This window comes from Arvicanthis niloticus, chromosome 16 (genome assembly GCF_011762505.2).
Source record: "Arvicanthis niloticus isolate mArvNil1 chromosome 16, mArvNil1.pat.X, whole genome shotgun sequence".
NCBI classification, from domain to species: Eukaryota; Metazoa; Chordata; class Mammalia; order Rodentia; family Muridae; genus Arvicanthis; species Arvicanthis niloticus.
Window position 1 is genome coordinate 70,700,666 of NC_047673.1, and position 21,367 is coordinate 70,722,032.

The 21,367-nt window shown below is 53.3% G+C and overlaps 1 protein-coding gene across 8 annotated transcripts in view; it reads left to right on the forward strand.

Moving 5' to 3' along the window:
- Tmem63a (transmembrane protein 63A) overlaps positions 1-872 on the forward strand; it is a 35,155-nt gene extending 34,283 nt beyond the window's left edge. For 4 of the 8 annotated variants that reach the window (XM_034520694.2, XM_034520693.1, XM_034520695.2 and 1 more), the window contains exon 23: positions 1-872. This exon is cut by the window's left edge and continues 25 nt beyond it. In XM_034520694.2, the coding sequence (XP_034376585.1) occupies positions 1-143 (143 nt within the window). In that variant the 3' untranslated portion in view covers positions 144-872. The other 4 variants (XM_034520697.2, XM_034520696.2, XM_076914616.1 and 1 more) reach the window with 1 other exon arrangement.
- Positions 873-21,367: the final 20,495 nt, after the last annotated feature.

The following is a 21,367-nucleotide window of genomic DNA, read 5'->3' on the forward strand; positions in this document are numbered from 1 at the left end:
GTTTGGCCTCAGAGAGGACAGCGCTATCACCACAGCAGCAGCAGACATATGGAGCCATCCATAATATTAGTGGGACTCTTCGTGGGCAGCTCGTGGCTCAAGATCCTAGTGACACCGTGGCTTGTGCCTACCAGGAATCCTGAGAGTGGGCGAGCTGGTCTGGCAGTCTGGGAGCATCGAGGAATGCCGAGGGACACAAGCGTCTAGTGCCCCAGACAGGGTGTTGAGAGTTTTGCTGTTTAAAGCTCCTGTCTTGTGAAAAGAGGGAACCAGCAGGCCCTGGGGTTCCAGTCCTTGGCTGAGGGTATAGGATGGGGCTGCTGTCCCAGTGTGGGGAGCTTCTGCAACTCCCTCATGTGGTCACATGAGGACATGCACTTTTATTCCCCCATCCATGGCTAGGGAAGCTCTGTAGTGGGCATGGTGTCTAGTGGTTTGTAGCTAAGATCACGTGTTGGAATTTTGCCCTTAGGGTAGTCATATTTGGAGACTACTGATTGACGGGAGATGTGTCCAGGAAAGACTTGGTCCCTCTGAGCCCTGGAACACTGCTTAGCCTTCTGCAAGCTGATGCATAGTGCAGCAGTGGGGTCTGAGATGGAGCCCATGTGGGGGTTTACAATGTTCCCCAGCCTACAGCCCCTTCTCGGGGATCTGTGGATTAGCTGTAGGGACCAGGGAATATCTTGTTCTTGTTGACTGCAGCAGGGCAGCAGGCTCCTGCCCACTGGCATTGGAGCCCCCTCTGCTCCTGCTGTGCTTCTGGGTTTTTGTATCATGTTGCCTGAGACTCTGTGACTGGGGCCATCCAGCAGCAGTCAGGGACTGAGAACCATTAATAAAGTACCCACTGGACTGGTGGTGAGACCCCATCTCTCATGCCTCTTTCAGGTTAATGTATGGTTTTCCATGTCTGTGTAGGCTTCATCCAGACTCTACATGATATGTCTGCTCTGTCCAAGATAGGAGGGGCATTGTCAAGGGTACCCTGGAATTATGAGTGGTCACCGTGGCAGGCCCAGAGAGAAGAAGAGGGTGTGCTCCATTTCTTCTGCTTTGGGCAGCTCTTTCTTTCCTGTAGTGGGATCTGGGGTTGGGCTCTAGGGGGCAGGCTGAGGCCCAGGCCCACATGGATGAGAAGGAGGATGACAAGACACATGTGGAGATGGGTGGGACGTAGCAGTCCAGGGCAGGACTGTGGTAGACATTTAGGCCTGCCTCCATCCCAGCTCCCTTACAACAATGGTCCAGGCAGGGTCTCCCGTTCCTCTTTACATAGGTCTGGTGGCCCTTGGCCACTTGAGCTTGCCAGCCAGCCACACTGCCTTTTCTCCACAGGCCTGAACTTTGTGGGTGTCTGGATGATGCTATCACTACTCTGGGGGCTGCTTGGTACAGGGTGGCCCTGGCCAGTGGCTGTTTGTCAGTTTGAATTGATTCAGTGGACCCAGTGGGCACCAAAGCACAAGGGCAGAAGTGTGAGCTGACCTCTGGGAGGGAAGCCCATGTGGGTTGTTCTGGAGTAGAGCATATCATTTGGTCCAGCTGTGCTTAGAAGTAAAATCATTTGTCACCAAGGCAGCATTGCCTAGCACAGGTGTACCGTGTGTCAGGTAAATTTTAGAAAGGATGCTGTAGGTTTCATAGATGCTGAGGCAGACTGTTCCAGAACAGTTTTATTAGTAGTGTTAGGACCTATAGGGTGGCCTTAAAGAAGGGAGTGAGCCAGCAATCCTTCATGGGTATGGGGCAAGTGGGGAGACCTAGCTTAAGTGGGGTCATGTGAGCCAGAAGGCACTAGATAAGAGTAAAATCATAATTCAACGTTGCCTTGGGTCTTGGCCGCCCTGGGTTGCTTGCCCACACCTGCAAGGTGGAAGGAGAGGCTCTTCAGACAAAGCAATTGTTAGTTCTCTTTTCTCCAGACTATTCCCTCTGTGGGGAGGCATGGCTAGATCTTTCTGGGCCTGGGGTACCTGGGGGCACTTAGTTCTTAAAGTGGCCCTGAGGTTTAAAGTCTGTGACTTAACTCTCAGGTGGTAGGAAGTACAGGAGCAGACCTAGGCTTCCAGAGCCGCAGGGCACAAGACTTAACGCTCACTCCTCAGAACCGTGGCATCTTACTTCAGGAAGACTGTGGAGGAGGCAGGGCTGCTGAGGCTGCAGTTGATCCCTGAGGGCATCACTGGCTTGCTGCCACTGATACAAACTTGTGGGTGTCCTGGACCGGAAGCTTGGGCTCTTCAAAGGCAGCAAAGTGGCGCCTACGTTCCATGTAGGAATAGGAGAAGAGTTTGGGGTACTTGACCTTCACCTATTTTTCTGGGACATGTAGTATTTCACAAGGGAAGGCAGAACAGCGGTGGGCACAAAGGCCTTCATCCTGGGAGCAGAGGGTTGTGTGGATTAACGCTGGGGTTCAGGTCCCACATCTCTAAAGTGGGACTAGAGTCTCAGGGCTGAGGGACGTCATGTATATGAAACTATAATGACAAGAGCAGACTCAGGAATCGGTGAACCATTTCCTAAGTCCTGTTTTCTACTTACTAAGGACCCTGTGTGTGGGAAGACCCTCTAACAGGTCATGCTAGCCTCTAAATATCCATGTTGTTAGTCTATTTCCTACCTGTCACTTGAGGGTCTCCATACAGACCTTGCAAACCCCAAAGCCTCTGTCCCAGGAAATCAGGATCCTCCTGAGGTCATACATCTATACATCTATTGTCTTTCTTACTATGTCATCAAGCCTTCTTTGCATTAACGACCAAGAGGTTACCAGCTCCAGCCCCAGAGGCCCTTCCCCCTGCTCAGCCAGGCTTACCCCTCATGCCTATGGACCATGATGCCCTGACCCATGTTCTCCATGTAGAAGTGCTGGGCGGAGATGATGGTTTCTGTCATCCGGTAGATCATGATGTTAGTCAGCAGATCTTCCAGGGAGAACTTCCTGGGAAAGCACACAAGATGCCCAGGCTCAGTGCCAAGGCTCTTGCCTATCCTGCTTCTTTTAGCTGACCAGTGCCATTTTCTTCTATAGACTGCTTAGGCTAAGGTCCTCTGGATCCAGGCAGATAGCTAATATAAGTCCTGACCACAGCAGGCAACAATTCCTAAACTCACTAGCTTCCATTCATGAATTCATCTCAGCAACCTGCCTGTGGGAAGAAACAGCACCTCTGTTTCACCACCAGGTGGCACTCTTTGCATCCAGGTGCTTTGAACCCAGAGGTGCACACCACAGTTGCCCACACCTTCCTCCTGGGCTCTCCAGGTCTCTGCTAACACTATCTTCCTGTGGCCATTCTTCCACCCCCAGTTCAAGGTTTCAGATTGCAATGAATTAGGACCCCAAGAGACTTGAAACTCCTGGCCACAGGAAGACGCTGGTCTTCTGGCTAGAAGCAATGAGTCAAGGGACCCAGATGCTAGACTTGGCCATAGCAATGAAGGGCCCTGGGACTCTGACAGTTGCTTGCCATGGTCCCTGTTTGTCCTCTGGTACAAACAGAATGAATGATACTTGGAAGACATGTGGGAGCATCAAAGCACGGAGAACGTAGGTCTCTTACTTTCACAATGTCAACTTGACGAGGACAGGAGCTCAGAAACTGATTGGAGCAGAATTTGAGGTGGAGCTTTGGGGAAGTGATTGGACAGATCTGAGGGCTCTGACCTCATTATTAGGCAAATCCATATCTAATATGATAGCATTTGGGATGTTAGAAATCAGGGGGGAGGCCCAGCTGAAGTGGGGTACTGTGGGCCTGTGCTTAGGGCTCTGTCCTGTTCTCTGTCAATCTGCTTGAGGCTCCACATATCTGCCTCGATGTTCTGCCCCACTGTAGATCTGTCACAGCCATCACAGCTGACCTGTTACAGCCATCACAGCTGACCTGTTATAGCCATCACAGCTGATGTCACAGCTGACGCCATAGCCTTTGCAGCTGATGTCACAGCTGACATCACAGCTGAGCTGACCTGTTGTTACAGCCATCACAGCTGATGTCACAGCCATCACAGCTGATGTCACAGCTGACCTGTTGTTACAGCCATCTCAGCTGCTGTCACAGTCATCACAGCTGACATCACAGCCATCACAACTGATGTCACAATCATCTCAGCTGATGTCACAGCCATCACAGCTGATGTCACAGCCATCACAGCTGATGTCACAGCTGACCTGTTGTTATAGCTATCTCAGCTGATGTCACAGCCATCACAGCTGATGTCACAGCCATCACAGCTGATGTCACAGCTAACCTGTTGTTATAGCCATCTCAGCTGATGTCACAGCCATCACAGCTGATGTCACAACCATCACAGCTGATGTCACAGCCATCACAGCTGATGTCACAGCTGACCTGTTGTTATAGCCATCTCAGCTGATGTCACAGCCATCACAGCTGATGTCACAGCCATCACAGCTGATGTCACAGCTGACCTGTTGTTATAGCCATCTCAGCTGATGTCACAGCCATCACAGTTGATGTCACAGCCATCACAGCTGACATCACAGCCGTCAGAGCTGACGTCACAGCCATCACAGCTGACCCGTTGTTACAGCCAGCCATTACAGCTGAGATCTCACCATGAGCCAGGATACACCTTCCTTCCTTTCAAGTTCACTGTCCCTTGGTAGAGGTGGGGAAAGGCAAGACTCAGGCATAGGGTTGGGGACAGTCAGGGAAGACATCTCTTGTATATGACCTTGATTGAGTTTTGAAAGGAGAGTAAAATGGTGGTGGTGGGGGGGTGAGTTTGCAGAGAGGTTAGCTCGGCAAAGGCCACACAGCTGCAGGGGTGAGGTAGCCTCAAAGCCCAAACCTTACTGTCTTGGGGCTCAGGTCTTGTGCTGGGTCCTGAGAAGCCCACATTGTCAGGAGCTGGGAGCTCATCAAGGGGCTGATGAATCCCCGTGTCCAGGAAGGATGTGGCCTTTTGCAGGGTTACAACCACAGAGATGCCCTGAAGCTTTGGGAGCCTGTGCTCTGCTCCCAGGCTGCCCCCGGGGAGTACTGCCATGGCTCCTGTGATGTTCCCTGACCTTAAAGACTTAGCCCTGTGGCTGTCTGTTGCCCAGATCTCCAGTGGTCCACAGCGCCCATGTGGTTTCCTGTCCATCCAAAACATTCAGTTCTAGATACTGCTGCCTCTGAGGTTCCTGAACTGGTTCTATCAGGCTGGCATCTACCATTGACTCATATTTCTTGCTGCCCTCTTTGAGGACATCTTAGCCCAACAGATGGCGATGTCAGCCATCTGTCTTTATTCCCAGGTCTTTCTGTTCCAGAGGAGGTGTTATCATCTTTCTGGGAGTGGCAAGTCAGTCACCTCCTTCACACATAGTCTATAGGATCATGATGTCACTAGGGTCCAATTCACATTCCTGCCACCTGCTCCCAACCTCCTCTGCAACCCTTCTTAGTCCTGTATTTAGAAACCATCCCTGCTGCTTGGGCCCAGAGAAGGGTGCCCACTACTGGGTTTTGTCTCTCCTGTCTTCCCACCTGTCTGTCCGTCCTTTTCTTTTTCTCTCTCCCTGCTTTGTTACTTGAGTATTTATATCGGCATGGCCCAATCTTGATTGTTGTTACGGAGTCACCATCTTCTTGACTAGGCATGGCCTGAGGCCATGAGCAGCAGTGGGCTCCCACCACTGTTCAACTCTGACCACAGCTCATGCCAGTCAAAAGCACTGGCCCTGCCACCCACGAGATGCCAGCATGGGAGATGGCTCTGCCAGTCTACCACGATGTCTCCACAAGGCTAGGCTGAGCCCAGACCATCCCACCATCCATGTAGTAGCCGGTAGAAATGAGACTTTATTGTTTAAAGATTATCCAAAGGCTTTATATGTTTGGTAATGTTCAATTAACAAGATGCCCACACAATTGGAAGTGTTAACCAATTAACTAACCTAGATATAAGTTGTTACCCAGGACTGCTCTCGATACATGCATGGTCCTCCATGGCTCCCACATCTCTCCTCCCTTAGCTCCTCCTCTTCCTCTCCTTCTCTCCTCCCACATTAGCTCCTCCCATATTACCGAGTTTATTGTAAAATGTAGCAGGGGAAATATACTGCTACACTGCTTTGTGTTCAACAAAGCTTCCCAGCTTCCCTGGGCACTATCCTTTGAATTTTCCCTATTAGATCAAACTTGGTTCTAAAAGCCCTCTCTCCTGAGCTCTCCATCTGTGGGTCCAGATGGAGAGGTCCATGGGGCAGGCACTAAAGACAGGGGTCCATGGGGCAGGCATTAAAGACAGAGGTTCATGGGGCAGGCACTAAAGACAGAGGTCCATGGGGCAGGCACTAAAGACAAGGATCCATGAGGCAGGCACTAAAGGCAGAGGTCCATGGGGCAGGCACTAAAGACAGGGGTCCATGGGGCAGGCATTAAAGACAGAGGTCCATGGGGCAGGCACTAAAGACAGAGGTCCATGGGGCAGGCACTAAAGACAAGGATCCATGAGGCAGGCACTAAAGGCAGAGGTCCATGGGGCAGGCACTAAAGACAGGGGTCCATGAGGCAGGCACTAAAGGCAGAGGTCCATGGGGCAGGCACTAAAGACAGAGGTTCATGGGGCAGGCATTAAAGACAGAGGTCCATGGGGCAGGCACTAAAGACAGAGGTTCATAGGGCAGGCACTAAAGACAGAGGTCCATGGGGCAGGCACTAAAGACGGAGGTTCATGGGGCAGGCATTAAAGACTGAGGTCCATGGGGCAGGCACTAAAGACAGGGGTCCATGGGGCAGGCACTAAAGACAGGGGTCCATGGGGCAGGCACTAAAGACAGAGGTTCCTGGGGCAGGCACTAAAGACAGGGGTCCATGGGGCAGGCACTAAAGACAGAGGTCCATGGGGCAGGCACTAAAGACAGAGGTTCCTGGGGCAGGCACTAAAGACAGAGGTCCATGGGGCAGGCATTAAAGACAGAGGTCCATGGGGCAGGCACTAAAGACAGAGGTCCATGGGGCAGGCACTAAAGACAGAGGTCCCTGGGGCAGGCACTAAAGACAGAGGTCCATGGGGCAGGCATTAAAGACAGAGGTCCCTGGGGCAGGCACTAAAGACAGGGGTTCATGGGGCAGGCACTTAAGACAGGAGGGTTCATGGGGCAGGCATTAAAGACAGAGGTCCATGGGGCAGGCACTAAAGACAGGGGTCCATTGGACAGGCACTAAAGACAGAGGTCTATGGGGCAGGCACTAAAGACAGGGGTCCCTGGGGCAGGCATTAAAGAAAGAGGTTCATGGGGCAGGCACTAAAGACAGAGGTTCATGGGGCCGGCATTAAAGACGGGGGTCCATGGGGTAGGCACTAAAGACAGAGGTCCATAGGGCAGGCACTAAAGACAGGGGTTTATGGGGCAGGCACTAAAGACAGGGGTCCATGGGGCAGGCACTAAAGACAGAGGTCCATGGGGCAGGCACTAAAGACAGAGGTCCATAGGGCAGGCACTAATGACAGGGGTCTATGGGGCAGGCACTAAAGACAGAGGTCCATGGGGCAGGCACTAAAGACAGAGGTCCATGGGGCAGGCACTAAAGACAGAGGTCCATGGGGCAGGCACTAAAGACAGAGGTCCATGGGGCAGGCACTAAAGACAGGGGTCCATGGGGCATGCATTAAAGAAAGAGGTCCATGGGGCAGGCACTAAAGACAGAGGTCCATGGGGCAGGCACTAAAGACAGAGGTCCATGGGGCAGGCACTAAAGACAGAGGTTCATGAGGCAGGCACTAAATACAGAGGTCTTCTGCATCAGCTCCTGCCTCCAAGTTCCTGCCCTGTGTGAGTTCCAGTCCCAAGTTCCTTTGGTGATGAACAGCAATGTGGAAGTGTAAGCTGAATAAACCCTTTCTTCCCCAACCTGCTTCATCTCATGGTGTTTTGTGCAGGAATACAAACCCTGACTAAGACAAAGCTTAACATTAAGTAAATATGACAAAAAGGGATTCACTAATAGGCTTGCTTAGGAAGCAATAAATTATATAGAAATAAATTAAACTAAGGGGCTCTGCCTCAGTGTTAACTGGAACATAAGATAGGCAACTCTTGACCTGTTCTTCCTAATCAGTATATAGAGCAATGGGAAATCATTATCATTCTGATTTAATAGGAAGTTAGGTATGTTGAAACTGCACTTCCCAGGGGCCTCTCCTCTTGTTAGAAGAGAGCAAACATTTGACAAATTGCCTTGAAGGAATGAGCTCGAGAGCTGTTCAAGTCTAGTTTAAGGCATAGATAACTGTGTTCCTCAGCCTCTGTGAGCAGCCCAATTGCCCCCAAAATGCCCCTTAGAGATAACCAAAAGCCCCCAGTTTCTGCTTCTGCAACTCCTGCTTAATTGCTCAAAAATGTAACTTGTGTGGGTGCGTGTGGAAGATGACACATGACATGGGACTTAAAGATCACCAGCAGATGGAGACATGAGTAAGATTACAACATTCTACATGAAATGTGACATATTTCTTTTTAAGGCCAAATCCCCTAGCTAGCAGAGCTCTGTATGCACACTTTAAAAAGTTTCTGCATTTGCCTCTGAGTGCTGGTTGACTTTCTCTTGAGTTGAGTGAATTTCCATTACAAGGTTAAGGGAACAGCAAAAGGAGCAACTTGGCCAGGACTTGTGCCCACAGGTCAGAGGCTCCAGCTGCTTCTGGGCTCCTCACTAGCGCCTGACCCATGGACCCCTGTCTTTAGTGCCTGCCCCATGGACCTCTGTCTTTAGTGCCTGCCCCGTGGACCTCTGTCTTTAGTGCCTGCCCCAGGAACCTCTGTTTTTAATGCCTGCTCCACGGACCTCTGTCTTTAGTGCCTGCCCCATGGACCTCTGTCTTTAGTGCCTGCCCCTTGAACCTCTGTCTTTAGTGCCGGCCCCATGAACCTCTGTCTTTAGTGCCTGCCCCATGGACCTCTGTCTTTAGTGCCTGCCACATGGACCCCTGTCTTAGTGCCTGCCCCATGGACCCCTGTCTTTAATGCCTGCCACATGAACCTCTGTCTTTAGTGCCTGCCCCATGAACCTCTGTCTTTAATGCTTGCCCCATGAACCCCTGTCTTTAGTGCCTGCCCCATGAACCTCTGTCTTTAGTGCCTGCCCCATGGACCTCTGCCTTTAGTGCCTGCCCCATGGACCTCTGACTTTAGTGCCTGTCCAATGGACCTCTGTCTTTAGTGCCTGCCCCAGGGACCCCTGTCATTAGTGCCTGCCCCATGGACCTCTGTCTTCAGTGCCTGCCCTATGAACCTCTGTCTTTAGTGCCTGCCCCATGAACCTCTGTCTTTAATGCCTGCCCCATGAACCTCTGTCTTTAATGCCTGCCCCAGGGACCCCTGTCTTTAGTGCCTGCCCCATGGACCTCTGTCTTTAATGCCTCCCCCATGAACCTCTGTCTTTAGTGCCTGCCCCATGAACCTCTCTCTTTAATGCCTGCCACAGGGACCCCTGTATTTAGTGCCTGCCCCAGGGACCTCTATCTTTAGTGACTGCCCCATGAACCTCTGTCTTTAGTGCCTGTACCAGGGACCTCTGTTTTTAATGCCTGCCCCATGAACCCCTGTCTTTAGTGCCTGCCCCAGGGACCTCTGTCTTCAATGCCTCCCCCACTGACCTCTGTCTTTAGTGCCTGCCCCAGGGACCTTTGTCTTTAGTGCCTGCCCCATGGACCTCTGTCTTTAGTGCCTGCCCCATCGACCTCTGTCTTTAGTGCTGCACCATGGACCTCTGTCTTTAGTGCCTGCCCCAGGGACCTCTGTCTTTAGTTCCTGCCCCATGAACCTCTGTATTAGTGCCTGCCCCAGGGACCTCTGTCTTTAGTGCCTTTCCCAGGGACCTCTGTCTTTAGTGCCTGCCCCAGGGACCTCTGTCTTTAGTGCCTGCCTCAGGGACCTCTGTCTCTAGTGCCTGCCTCAGGGACCTCTGTCTTTAGTGCCTGCCCCAGGGACCTCTGTCTTTAATGCCTGCCCCATGGATCCCTGTCTTTAATGCCTGCCCCATGAACCTCTGTCTTTAGTGCCTGCCCCATGGACCTCTGTCTTTAATGCCTGCCCCATGGACCTCTGTCTTTAATGCCTGCCACATGAACCTCTGTCTTTAATGCCTGCCCCATGAACCCCTTTCTTTAGTGCCTGCCCCATTGACCTCTGTCTTTAGTGCCTGCCACATGGACCTCTGTCTTTAGTGCCTTCCCCATGGACCCCTGTCTTTAGTGCCTGCCCCATAACCCCTTGTCTTAGTGCCTGCTCTATGGAGGTCTGTCTTTAGTGCCTGCTCCAGGGACCCCTGTCTTTAATGCCTGCCCCATGAACCTCTGTCTTTAATGCCTGCCCCACGGACCCCTGTCTTTAGTGCCTGCCCCACGGACCTCTGTCTTTAGTGCCTGCCCCAGGGACCCCTGCCATTAGTGCCTGCCCCAAGGACCTCTGTCTTTAATGCCTGCCTCATGAACCTCTGTCTTTAGTGCCTGCCCCATTAACCTCTGTCTTTAATGCCTGCCCCAGGGACCCATGTCTTAAGTACCTGCCCCATGGAACTCTGCCTTTAGTGCCTGCCTCATGGACCCCTGTCTTTTGTGCCTGCCCCATGGACCTCTGTCTTTATTGCCTGTCCCATGAAGCTCTGCCTTTAGTGCCTGCCCCATAAACCTCTGTCTTTACTGCCTGCCCCATGGACCTCTGTGTTTAGTGCCTGCCCCATGGACCTCTGTCTTTCGTGCCTGCCCATGGACCTCTGCCTTTAGTGCCTGTCCCATGGACCTCTGTCTTTAGTGCCTGCCCCATGGACCTCTGTCTTTAGTGTCTGCCCCATGGACCTCTGTCTTTAGTGCCTGCCCCAGGGACCCCTGTCTTTAATGCCTGCCCCATGAACCTGTCTTTAGTGCCTGCGCCAGGGACCCCTGTCTTTAATGACTGCCCCATGAATCTCTGTCTTTAGTGCCTGCCCCATGAATCTCTGTCTTTAATGCCTGCCCCAGGGACCCCTGTCTTTAGTGCCTGACCCATGGACCTCTGTCTTTCGTGCCTGCCCCATGGACCTCTGTGTTTCGTGCCTGCCCCATGGACCTCTGTCTTTAGTGCCTGCCCCATGGACCTCTGTCTTTCGTGCCTGCCCATGGACCTCTGCCTTTAGTGCCTGTCCCATGGACCTCTGTCTTTAGTGCCTGCCCCATGGACCTCTGTCTTTAGTGTCTGCCCCATGGACCTCTGTCTGTAGTGCCTGCCCCAGGGACCCCTGTCTTTAATGACTGCCCCATGAACCTGTCTTTAGTGCCTGCGCCAGGGACCCCTGTCTTTATTGACTGCCCCATGAATCTCTGTCTTTAGTGCCTGCCCCATGAATCTCTGTCTTTAATGCCTGCCCCAGGGACCCCTGTCTTTAGTGCCTGACCCATGGACCTCTGTCTTTCGTGCCTGCCCCATGGACCTCTGTGTTTTGTGCCTGCCCCATGGACCTCTGTCTTTAGTGCCTGCCCCATGGACCTCTGTGTTTAGTGCCTGCCCCATAGACCTCTGTCTTTAGTGCCTGCCCCATGGACCCCTGTCTTTAGTGTCTGCCCCATGGACCTCTATCTTTAGTTCCTGCCCCAGAAACCCCTGTCTTTAATGCCTTCCCCACGAACCTCTTTCTTTAGTACCTGCGCCAGGGACCCCTGTCTTTAGTGCCTGCCCCATGAACCCTCTGTCTTAAGTGCCTGCCCCATGAACATCTGTCTTTAATGCCTGCTCCAGAGACCCCTGTCTTAAGTGCCTGCCTTATGGACCTCTCCCTTTAGTACCTGCCTCATGGACCCCTATCTTTAGCGCCTGCCACATGGACCTCTGTCTTTAATGCCTGCCCAATGGACCTCTGTCTTTAGTGCCTGCCCCATGGACCTCTGTCTTTACTCCCGGCCCCATGAACCTGTGTCTTTAGTGCCTGCCCCATGAACCTCTTTCTTTAATGCCTGCCCCAGGGACCCCTGTCTTTAGTGCCTGCCCCATAGACCTCCTTCTTTAGTGCCTGCCCCATGGACCCCTGTCTTTAGTGCCTGCCCCATGGACCTCTGTCTTTAATGCCTGCCCCATGAAATCTCTGTCTTTAGTGCCTGCCCCATGAACCTCTGTCTTTAGTGCCTGCCCCATGGGCCTCTGTCTTTAATGTCTGCCCCATGAACCCTCTGTGTTAAGTGCCTGCCCCATGAACCTCTGTCTTTAATGCCTGCCCCAGGGATCCCTGTTTTTAGTGCCTGCCCCAGCGACCTCTGTCTTTAGTGCCTGCCCAATGGTCCTCTGTCTTTAGTGCCTGCCCCATGAACCCTCTGTCTTAAGTGCCTGCCCCATGAACCTCTGTCTTTAATGCCTGCCCCAGGGACCCCTGTCTTTAGTGCCTGCCCCAGGGACCTGTGCCTTTAGTACCTGCCTCATTTACCCCTGTCTTTAGCGCCTGCCCCATGGACCTCTGTCTTTAATGCCTGCCCAATGGACCTCTGTCTTTAGTGCCTGCCCTATGAACCTCTGTCTTTAGTGCCTGCCACAGGGACCTCTGTCTTTAGTGCCTGCCCCATGGACCTCTGTCTTTAGTGCCTGCCCCATTGACCCCTGGCTTTAGTGCCTGCCCCATAAACCCCTGTCTTTACTGCCTTCCCTATGGACCTCTGTCTTTAGTGCGTACAACATGGACCCCTGTCTTTACTCCCGGCCCCATGAACCTGTTTCTTTAGTGCCTGCCCCATGAACCTCTTTTTTTAATGCCTGCCCTAGGGACCCCTGTCTTTAGTGCCTGCCCCATGGACACTTGTCTTTAGTGCCTGCCCCATGGACCTCTGTCTGTAATGCCTGCCCCATGAACCCTCTGTCTTAAGTGCCTGCCCCATGAACCTCTGTCTTAAGTGCCTGCCCCATGAACCTCTGTCTTTAATGCCTGCCCCAGGGATCCCTGTTTTTAGTGCTTGCCCCATGGACCTCTGCCTTTAGTTCTTGCCTCATAGACCCTTGTCTTTAGTGCCTGCCCCATGGACCTCTGTCTTTACTGCCTGCCCCATGAACCTCTGTCTTTAGTGCCTGCCCTATGAACCTCTGTTTTTAATGCCTGCCCCAGGGACCTCTGTCTTTAGTGCCTGCCCTATGGACCTCTGTCTTTAGTGACTGCCCCATGGACCCCTGTCTTTAGTGCCTGCCCCATGGACCTCTGTATTTAGTGCCTGCCTCATGGACCTCTGTCTTTAATGCCTGCCTCATGGACCTCTGTCTTTAGTGCCTGCCCCATGAATCTCTGTGTTTAGTGCCTGCCCCAGGGACCTCTGTCTTTAGTGCCTGCCCCAGGGACCTCTGTCTTTAGTGCCTACCCCATGGACCCCTGTCTTTAGTGCCTGCCCCAGGGACCTCTGTCTTTAGTGCCTGTTCCAGGGACCTCTGTCTTTAGTGCCTTCCCAAGGGACCTCTATCTTTAGTGCCTGCCCCATGGACCTCTGTCTTTAGTGCCTGCCCCATTGACCTCTGTCTTTAGTGCCTGCCCCGTGGACCTCTGTGTTTAATGCCTGCCCCATGGACCTCTGTCTTTAGTGCCTGCCCCATGGACGTCTGTCTTTAGTGCCTGTCCCATGGACCATTGCCTTTAGTGCCTGTCCCATGGACCATTGCCTTTAGTGCCTGCCCCTTGGACTTCTGTCTTTAGTGCCTGCCCCATGGACCCCTGTCTTTAGTGCCTGCCCCATGGACCTCTGTGTTTAGTGCCTGCCCCATGAACCTCTGTCTTTACTGCCTGCCCCATGGACGTCTGTCTTTAGTGCCTGCCCCATGGACCTCTGCCTTTAGTGCCTGCCCCATGGACGTCTGTCTTTAGTGCCTGCCCCATGGACCATTGCCTTTAGTGCCTGACCCTTGGACCTCTGTCTTTAGTGCCTGCCCCATGGACCCCTGTCTTTAGTGCCTGCCCCATGGACCTCTGTGTTTAGTGCCAGCCCCATGAACCTCTGTCTTTACTGCCTGCCCCATGGACATCTGTCTTTAGTGGCTGCCCCATGGACCTCTGCCTTTAGTGCCTGCCCCTTGGACCTCTGTGTTTAGTGCCTGCCCCATGGACCCCTGTCTTTAGTGCCTGCCCCATGGACCTCTGTCTTTAGTGCCTGCCCCATGAACCTCTGTCTTTAGTACCTATCCCATGGACCTCTGTCTTTAGTGCCTGACCCATAGACCCCTGTCTTTAGTGCCTGCCCCTTGGACCTCTGTCTTTAATGCCTGCCCCATGGACCTCTGTCTTTAGTGCCTGCCCCATGGACCTCTGTCTTTAGTGCCTGCCCCATGGACCTCTGTCTTTAGTGCCTGCCCCATGGATCCCTGTCTTTAATGCCTACCCCATGAACCTCTGTCTTTAATGCCTGCCCCATGGACCTCTGTCTTTAATGCCTGCTCCATGGACCTCTGTCTTTAATGCCTGCCCCATGAACCTCTGTCTTTAATGCCTGCCTCATGATTCCCTGTCTTTAGTGCCTTCAACATGGACCTCTGTCTTTAGTGCCTGCCCCATGGACCTCTGTCTTTAGTGCCTGCCCCATGGACCTCTGTCTTTAGTGCCTGCACCATGGACGTCTGTCTTTAGTGCCTGCCCCATGGCCCTCTGCCTTTAGTGTCTGCCCCTTGGACCTCTGTCTTTAGTGCCTGCCCCATGGACCCCTGTCTTTAGTGCTTGCCCCATGGACCTCTGTCTTTAGTGCCTTCCCTATGGACCTCTGTCTTTAGTGCCTTCCCTATGGACCTCTGTCTTTAGTGCCTGCCCCATGAACCTCTGTCTTTAGTGCCTGCCCCATGGACCTCTGTCTTTAGTTCCTTACCCATGGACCCCTGTCTTTAATGCCTGCCCCATGAACCTCTGTCTTTAATGCCTGCCCCACGGACCCCTGTCTTTAGTGCCTGCCCCACGGACCTCTGTCTTTAGTGCCTGCCCCAGGGACCCCTGCCATTAGTGCCTGCCCCAAGGACCTCTGTCTTTAATGCCTGCCTCATGAACCTCTGTCTTTAGTGCCTGCCCCATTAACCTCTGTCTTTAATGCCTGCCCCAGGGACCCATGTCTTAAGTACCTGCCCCATGGAACTCTGCCTTTAGTGCCTGCCTCATGGACCCCTGTCTTTTGTGCCTGCCCCATGGACCTCTGTCTTTATTGCCTGTCCCATGAAGCTCTGCCTTTAGTGCCTGCCCCATAAACCTCTGTCTTTACTGCCTGCCCCATGGACCTCTGTGTTTAGTGCCTGCCCCATGGACCTCTGTCTTTCGTGCCTGCCCATGGACCTCTGCCTTTAGTGCCTGTCCCATGGACCTCTGTCTTTAGTGCCTGCCCCATGGATCCCTGTCTTTAATGCCTACCCCATGAACCTCTGTCTTTAATGCCTGCCCCATGGACCTCTGTCTTTAATGCCTGCTCCATGGACCTCTGTCTTTAATGCCTGCCCCATGAACCTCTGTCTTTAATGCCTGCCTCATGATTCCCTGTCTTTAGTGCCTTCCCCATGGACCTCTGTCTTTAGTGCCTGCCCCATGGACCTCTGTCTTTAGTGCCTGCCCCATGGACCTCTGTCTTTAGTGCCTGCACCATGGACGTCTGTCTTTAGTGCCTGCCCCATGGCCCTCTGCCTTTAGTGTCTGCCCCTTGGACCTCTGTCTTTAGTGCCTGCCCCATGGACCCCTGACTTTAGTGCTTGCCCCATGGACCTCTGTCTTTAGTGCCTTCCCTATGGACCTCTGTCTTTAGTGCCTTCCCTATGGACCTCTGTCTTTAGTGCCTGCCCCATGAACCTCTGTCTTTAGTGCCTGCCCCATGGACCTCTGTCTTTAGTTCCTTACCCATGGACCCCTGTCTTTAATGCCTGCCCCATGGACCTCTGTCTTTAGTGCCTGCCCCATAGACCCCTGTCTTTAGTGCCTGCCCCATGGACCTCTGTTTTTAATGCCTGCCCCATGAACCTCTGTCTTTAGTGCCTGCCCCATGGACCTCTGTCTTTAGTGCCTGACCCATGAACCTCTGTCTTTATTGCCTGCCCCAGGGACCTCTTTCTTTAGTGCCTGCTTCAGGGACCTCTGTCTTTAGTGCCTGCCCCATGGACCCCTGTCTTTAGTGCCTGCCCCAGGGACCTCTGTGTTTTTTAGTGCCTTCCCTATGGACCTCTGTCTTTAGTGCCTGCCCCATGGACCTCTGTCTTTAGTGCCTGCCCCAGGGACCTCTGTCTTTCTGTCTTTAATGCCTGCCCCATGGACTTCTGTCTTTAGTGCCTGCCCCATGGACCCCTGCCTTTAGTGCCTGCCCCATGGATCCCTGTCTTTAATGCCTACCCCATGAACCTCTGTCTTTAATGCCTGCCCCATGGACCTCTGTCTTTAATGCCTGCTCCATGGACCTCTGTCTTTAATGCCTGCCCCATGAACCTCTGTCTTTAATGCCTGCCTCATGATTCCCTGTCTTTAGTGCCTTCCCCATGGACCTCTGTCTTTAGTGCCTGCCCCATGGACCTCTGTCTTTAGTGCCTGCCCCATGGACCTCTGTCTTTAGTGCCTGCCCCATGGACCTCTGCCTTTAGTGTCTGCCCCTTGGACCTCTGTCTTTAGTGCCTGCCCCATGGACCCCTGTCTTTAGTGCTTGCCCCATGGACCTCTGTCTTTAGTGCCTTCTCTATGGACCTCTGTCTTTAGTGCCTGCCCCATGAACCCCTGTCTTTAGTGCCTGCCCCATGGACCTCTGTCTTTAGTTCCTTACCCATGGACCCCTGTCTTTAATGCCTGTCCCATGGACCTCTGTCGTTAACGACTGCCCCATGGACCTCTGTCTTTAGTGCCTGCCCCATGGACCTCTGTCTTTAATGCCTGCCCCATGGACCTCTGTCTTTAGTGCCTGCCCCATAGACCCCTGTCTGTAGTGCCTGCCCTATGGACCTCTGTCTTTAATGCCTGCCCCATGGACCTCTGTCTTTAGTGCCTGCCCCATAGACCCCTGTCTTTAGTGCCTGCCCTATGGACCTCTGTCTTTAATGCCTGCCCCATGGACCTCTGTTTTTAGTGCCTGCCCCATGGACCTCTGCCTTTAGTGCTTGCCTCATGGACCCCTGTCTTTAGTGCCTGCCCCATGCACCTCTTTGTTTAATGCCTGCCCCATGAACCTCTGTCTTTAGTGCCTGCCCCATGGACCTCTGTCTTTAATGCCTGCCCCATGGACCTCTGTCTTTAGTGCCTGCCCCATGGAAGTCTGTCTTTACTGCCTGCCCCATGGACGTCTGTTTTTAGTGCCTGCCCCATGGACCTCTGCCTTTAGTGCCTGCCCCTTGGACCTCTGTCTTTAGTGCCTGCCCCATGGACCCCTGTCTTTAGTGCCTGCCCCATGGACCTCTGTCTTTAGTGCCTTCCCCATGGACCTCTGTCTTTAGTGCCTGCCCCATGAACCTCTGTCTTTAGTGCCTACCCCATGGATCTCTGTCTTTAGTTCCTGACCCATGGACCCCTGTCTTTAGTGCCTGTCCCATGGACCTCTGTCTTTAATGACTGCCCCATTGACCTCTGCCTTTAGTGCCTGCCCCTTGGACCTCTGTCTTTAGTGCCTGCCCCATGGACCCCTGTCTTTAGTGCCTGCCCCATGGACCTCTGTCTTTAGTGCCTTCCCCATGGACCTCTGTCTTTAGTGCCTGCCCCATGAACCTCTGTCTTTAGTGCCTACCCCATGGATCTCTGTCTTTAGTTCCTGACCCATGGACCCCTGTCTTTAGTGCCTGTCCCATGGACCTCTGTCTTTAATGACTGCCCCATTGACCTCTGTGTTTAGTGCCTGCCCCATGGACCTCTGTCTTTAATGCCTGCCCCATGGACCTCTGTCTTTAGTGCCTGCCCCATAGACCCCTGTCTTTAGTGCCTGCCCTATGGACCTCTGTCTTTAATGCCTGTCCCATGGACCTCTGTTTTTAGTGCCTGCCCCATGAACCTCTATCTTTAGTGCCTGCCCCATGGACCTCTGTCTTTAGTGCCTGACCCATGAACCTGTGTCTTTAGTGCCTGCCCCATGAACCTCTTTTTTTAATGCCTGCCCTAGGGACCCCTGTCTTTAGTGCCTGCCCCATGGACACTTGTCTTTAGTGCCTGCCCCATGGACCTCTGTCTGTAATGCCTGCCCCATGAACCCTCTGTCTTAAGTGCCTGCCCCATGAACCTCTGTCTTAAGTGCCTGCCCCATGAACCTCTGTCTTTAATGCCTGCCCCAGGGATCCCTGTTTTTAGTGCTTGCCCCATGGACCTCTGCCTTTAGTTCTTGCCTCATAGACCCTTGTCTTTAGTGCCTGCCCCATGGACCTCTGTCTTTACTGCCTGCCCCATGAACCTCTGTCTTTAGTGCCTGCCCTATGAACCTCTGTTTTTAATGCCTGCCCCATGGACCTCTGTCTTTAGTGCCTGCCCTATGGACCTCTGTCTTTAGTGCCTGCCCTATGGACCCCTGTCTTTAGTGCCTGCCCCATGGACCTCTGTATTTAGTGCCTGCCTCATGGACCTCTGTCTTTAATGCCTGCCTCATGGACCTCTGTCTTTAGTGCCTGCCCCATGAATCTCTGTGTTTAGTGCCTGCCCCAGGGACCTCTGTCTTTAGTGCCTGCCCCAGGGACCTCTGTCTTTAGTGCCTACCCCAGGGACCCCTGTCTTTAGTGCCTGCCCCAGGGACCTCTGTCTTTAGTGCCTGTTCCAGGGACCTCTGTCTTTAGTGCCTTCCCAAGGGACCTCTATCTTTAGTGCCTGCCCCATGGACCTCTGTCTTTAGTGCCTGCCCCATTGACCTCTGTCTTTAGTGCCTGCCCCGTGGACCTCTGTGTTTAATGCCTGCCCCATGGACCTCTGTCTTTAATGCCTGCCCCATGGACCTCTGTCTTTAGTGCCTGCCCCATGGACGTCTGTCTTTAGTGCCTGTCCCATGGACCATTGCCTTTAGTGCCTGCCCCTTGGACTTCTGTCTTTAGTGCCTGCCCCATGGACCCCTGTCTTTAGTGCCTGCCCCATGGACCTCTGTCTTTAGTGCCTGCCCCATGAACCTCTGTCTTTACTGCCTGCCCCATGGACGTCTGTCTTTAGTGCCTGCCCCATGGACCTCTGCCTTTAGTGCCTGCCCCATGGACGTCTGTCTTTAGTGCCTGCCCCATGGACCATTGCCTTTAGTGCCTGACCCTTGGACCTCTGTCTTTAGTGCCTGCCCCATGGACCCCTGTCTTTAGTGCCTGCCCCATGGACCTCTGCCTTTAGTGCCTGCCCCATGGACGTCTGTCTTTAGTGCCTGCCCCATGGACCATTGCCTTTAGTGCCTGACCCTTGGACCTCTGCCTTTAGTGCCTGCCCCTTGGATCTCTGTCTTCAGTGCCTGCCCCATGGACCCCTGTCTTTAGTGCCTGCCCCATGGACCTCTGTCTTTAGTGCCTGCCCCATGAACCTCTGTCTTTAGTACCTATCCCATGGACCTCTGTCTTTAGTGCCTGACCCATAGACCCCTGTCTTTAGTGCCTGCCCCTTGGACCTCTGTCTTTAATGTCTGCCCCATGGACCTCTGTCTTTAGTGCCTGCCCCATGAACCTCTGTCTTTAGTGCCTGCCCCATGGACCTCTGTCTTTAGTGCCTGACCCATGAACCTCTGTCTTTATTGCCTGCCCCAAGGACCTCTATCTTTAGTGCCTGCTTCAGGGACCTCTGTGTTTAGTGCCTGCCCCATGGACCTCTGTGTTTCGTGCCTGCCCCATGGACCTCTGTCTTTAGTGCCTGCCCCATGGACCTCTGTCTTTAGTGCCTGACCCATGAACCTCTGTCTTTATTGCCTGCCCCAAGGACCTCTATCTTTAGTGCCTGCTTCAGGGACCTCGGTGTTTAGTGCCTGCCCCATGGACCTCTGTGTTTCGTGCCTGCCCCATGGACCTCTGTCTTTAGTGCCTGCCCCAGGGACCTCTGTCTTTCTGTCTTTAATGCCTGCCCCATGGACCTCTGTCTTTAGTGCCTGCCCCATGGACCCCTGCCTTTAGTGCCTGCCCCATGGATCCCTGTCTTTAATGCCTACCCCATGAACCTCTGTCTTTAATGCCTGCCCCATGGACCTCTGTCTTTAATGCCTGCTCCATGGACCTCTGTCTTTAATGCCTGCCCCATGAACCTCTGTCTTTAATGCCTGCCTCATGATTCCCTGTCTTTAGTGCCTTCCCCATGGACCTCTGTCTTTAGTGCCTGCCCCATGGACCTCTGTCTTTAGTGCCTGCCCCATGGACCTCTGTCTTTAGTGCCTGCACCATGGACGTCTGTCTTTAGTGCCTGCCCCATGGCCCTCTGCCTTTAGTGTCTGCCCCTTGGACCTCTGTCTTTAGTGCCTGCCCCATGGACCCCTGTCTTTAGTGCTTGCCCCATGGACCTCTGTCTTTAGTGCCTTCCCTATGGACCTCTGTCTTTAGTGCCTTCCCTATGGACCTCTGTCTTTAGTGACTGCCCCATGAACCTCTGTCTTTAGTGCCTGCCCCATGGACCTCTGTCTTTAGTTCCTTACCCATGGACCCCTGTCTTTAATGCCTGCCCCATGGACCTCTGTCTTTAGTGCCTGCCCCATAGACCCCTGTCTTTAGTGCCTGCCCCATGGACCTCTGTTTTTAGTGCCTGCCCCATGAACCTCTATCTTTAGTGCCTGCCCCATGGACCTCTGTCATTAGTGCCTGACCCATGAACCTCTGTCTTTATTGCCTGCCCCAGGGACCTCTTTCTTTAGTGCCTGCTTCAGGGACCTCTGTCTTTAGTGCCTGCCCCATGGACCCCTGTCTTTAGTGCCTGCCCCAGGGACCTCTGTCTTTTTTAGTGCCTTCCCTATGGACCTCTGTCTTTAGTGCCTGCCCCATGGACCTCTGTCTTTAGTGCCTGCCCCAGGGACCTCTGTCTTTCTGTCTTTAATGCCTGCCCCATGGACTTCTGTCTTTAGTGCCTGCCCCATGGACCCCTGCCTTTAGTGCCTGCCCCATGGATCCCTGTCTTTAATGCCTACCCCATGAACCTCTGTCTTTAATGCCTGCCCCATGGACCTCTGTCTTTAATGCCTGCTCCATGGACCTCTGTCTTTAATGCCTGCCCCATGAACCTCTGTCTTTAATGCCTGCCTCATGATTCCCTGTCTTTAGTGCCTTCCCCATGGACCTCTGTCTTTAGTGCCTGCCCCATGGACCTCTGTCTTTAGTGCCTGCCCCATGGACCTCTGTCTTTAGTGCCTGCCCCATGGACCTCTGCCTTTAGTGTCTGCCCCTTGGACCTCTGTCTTTAGTGCCTGCCCCATGGACCCCTGTCTTTAGTGCTTGCCCCATGGACCTCTGTCTTTAGTGCCTTCTCTATGGACCTCTGTCTTTAGTGCC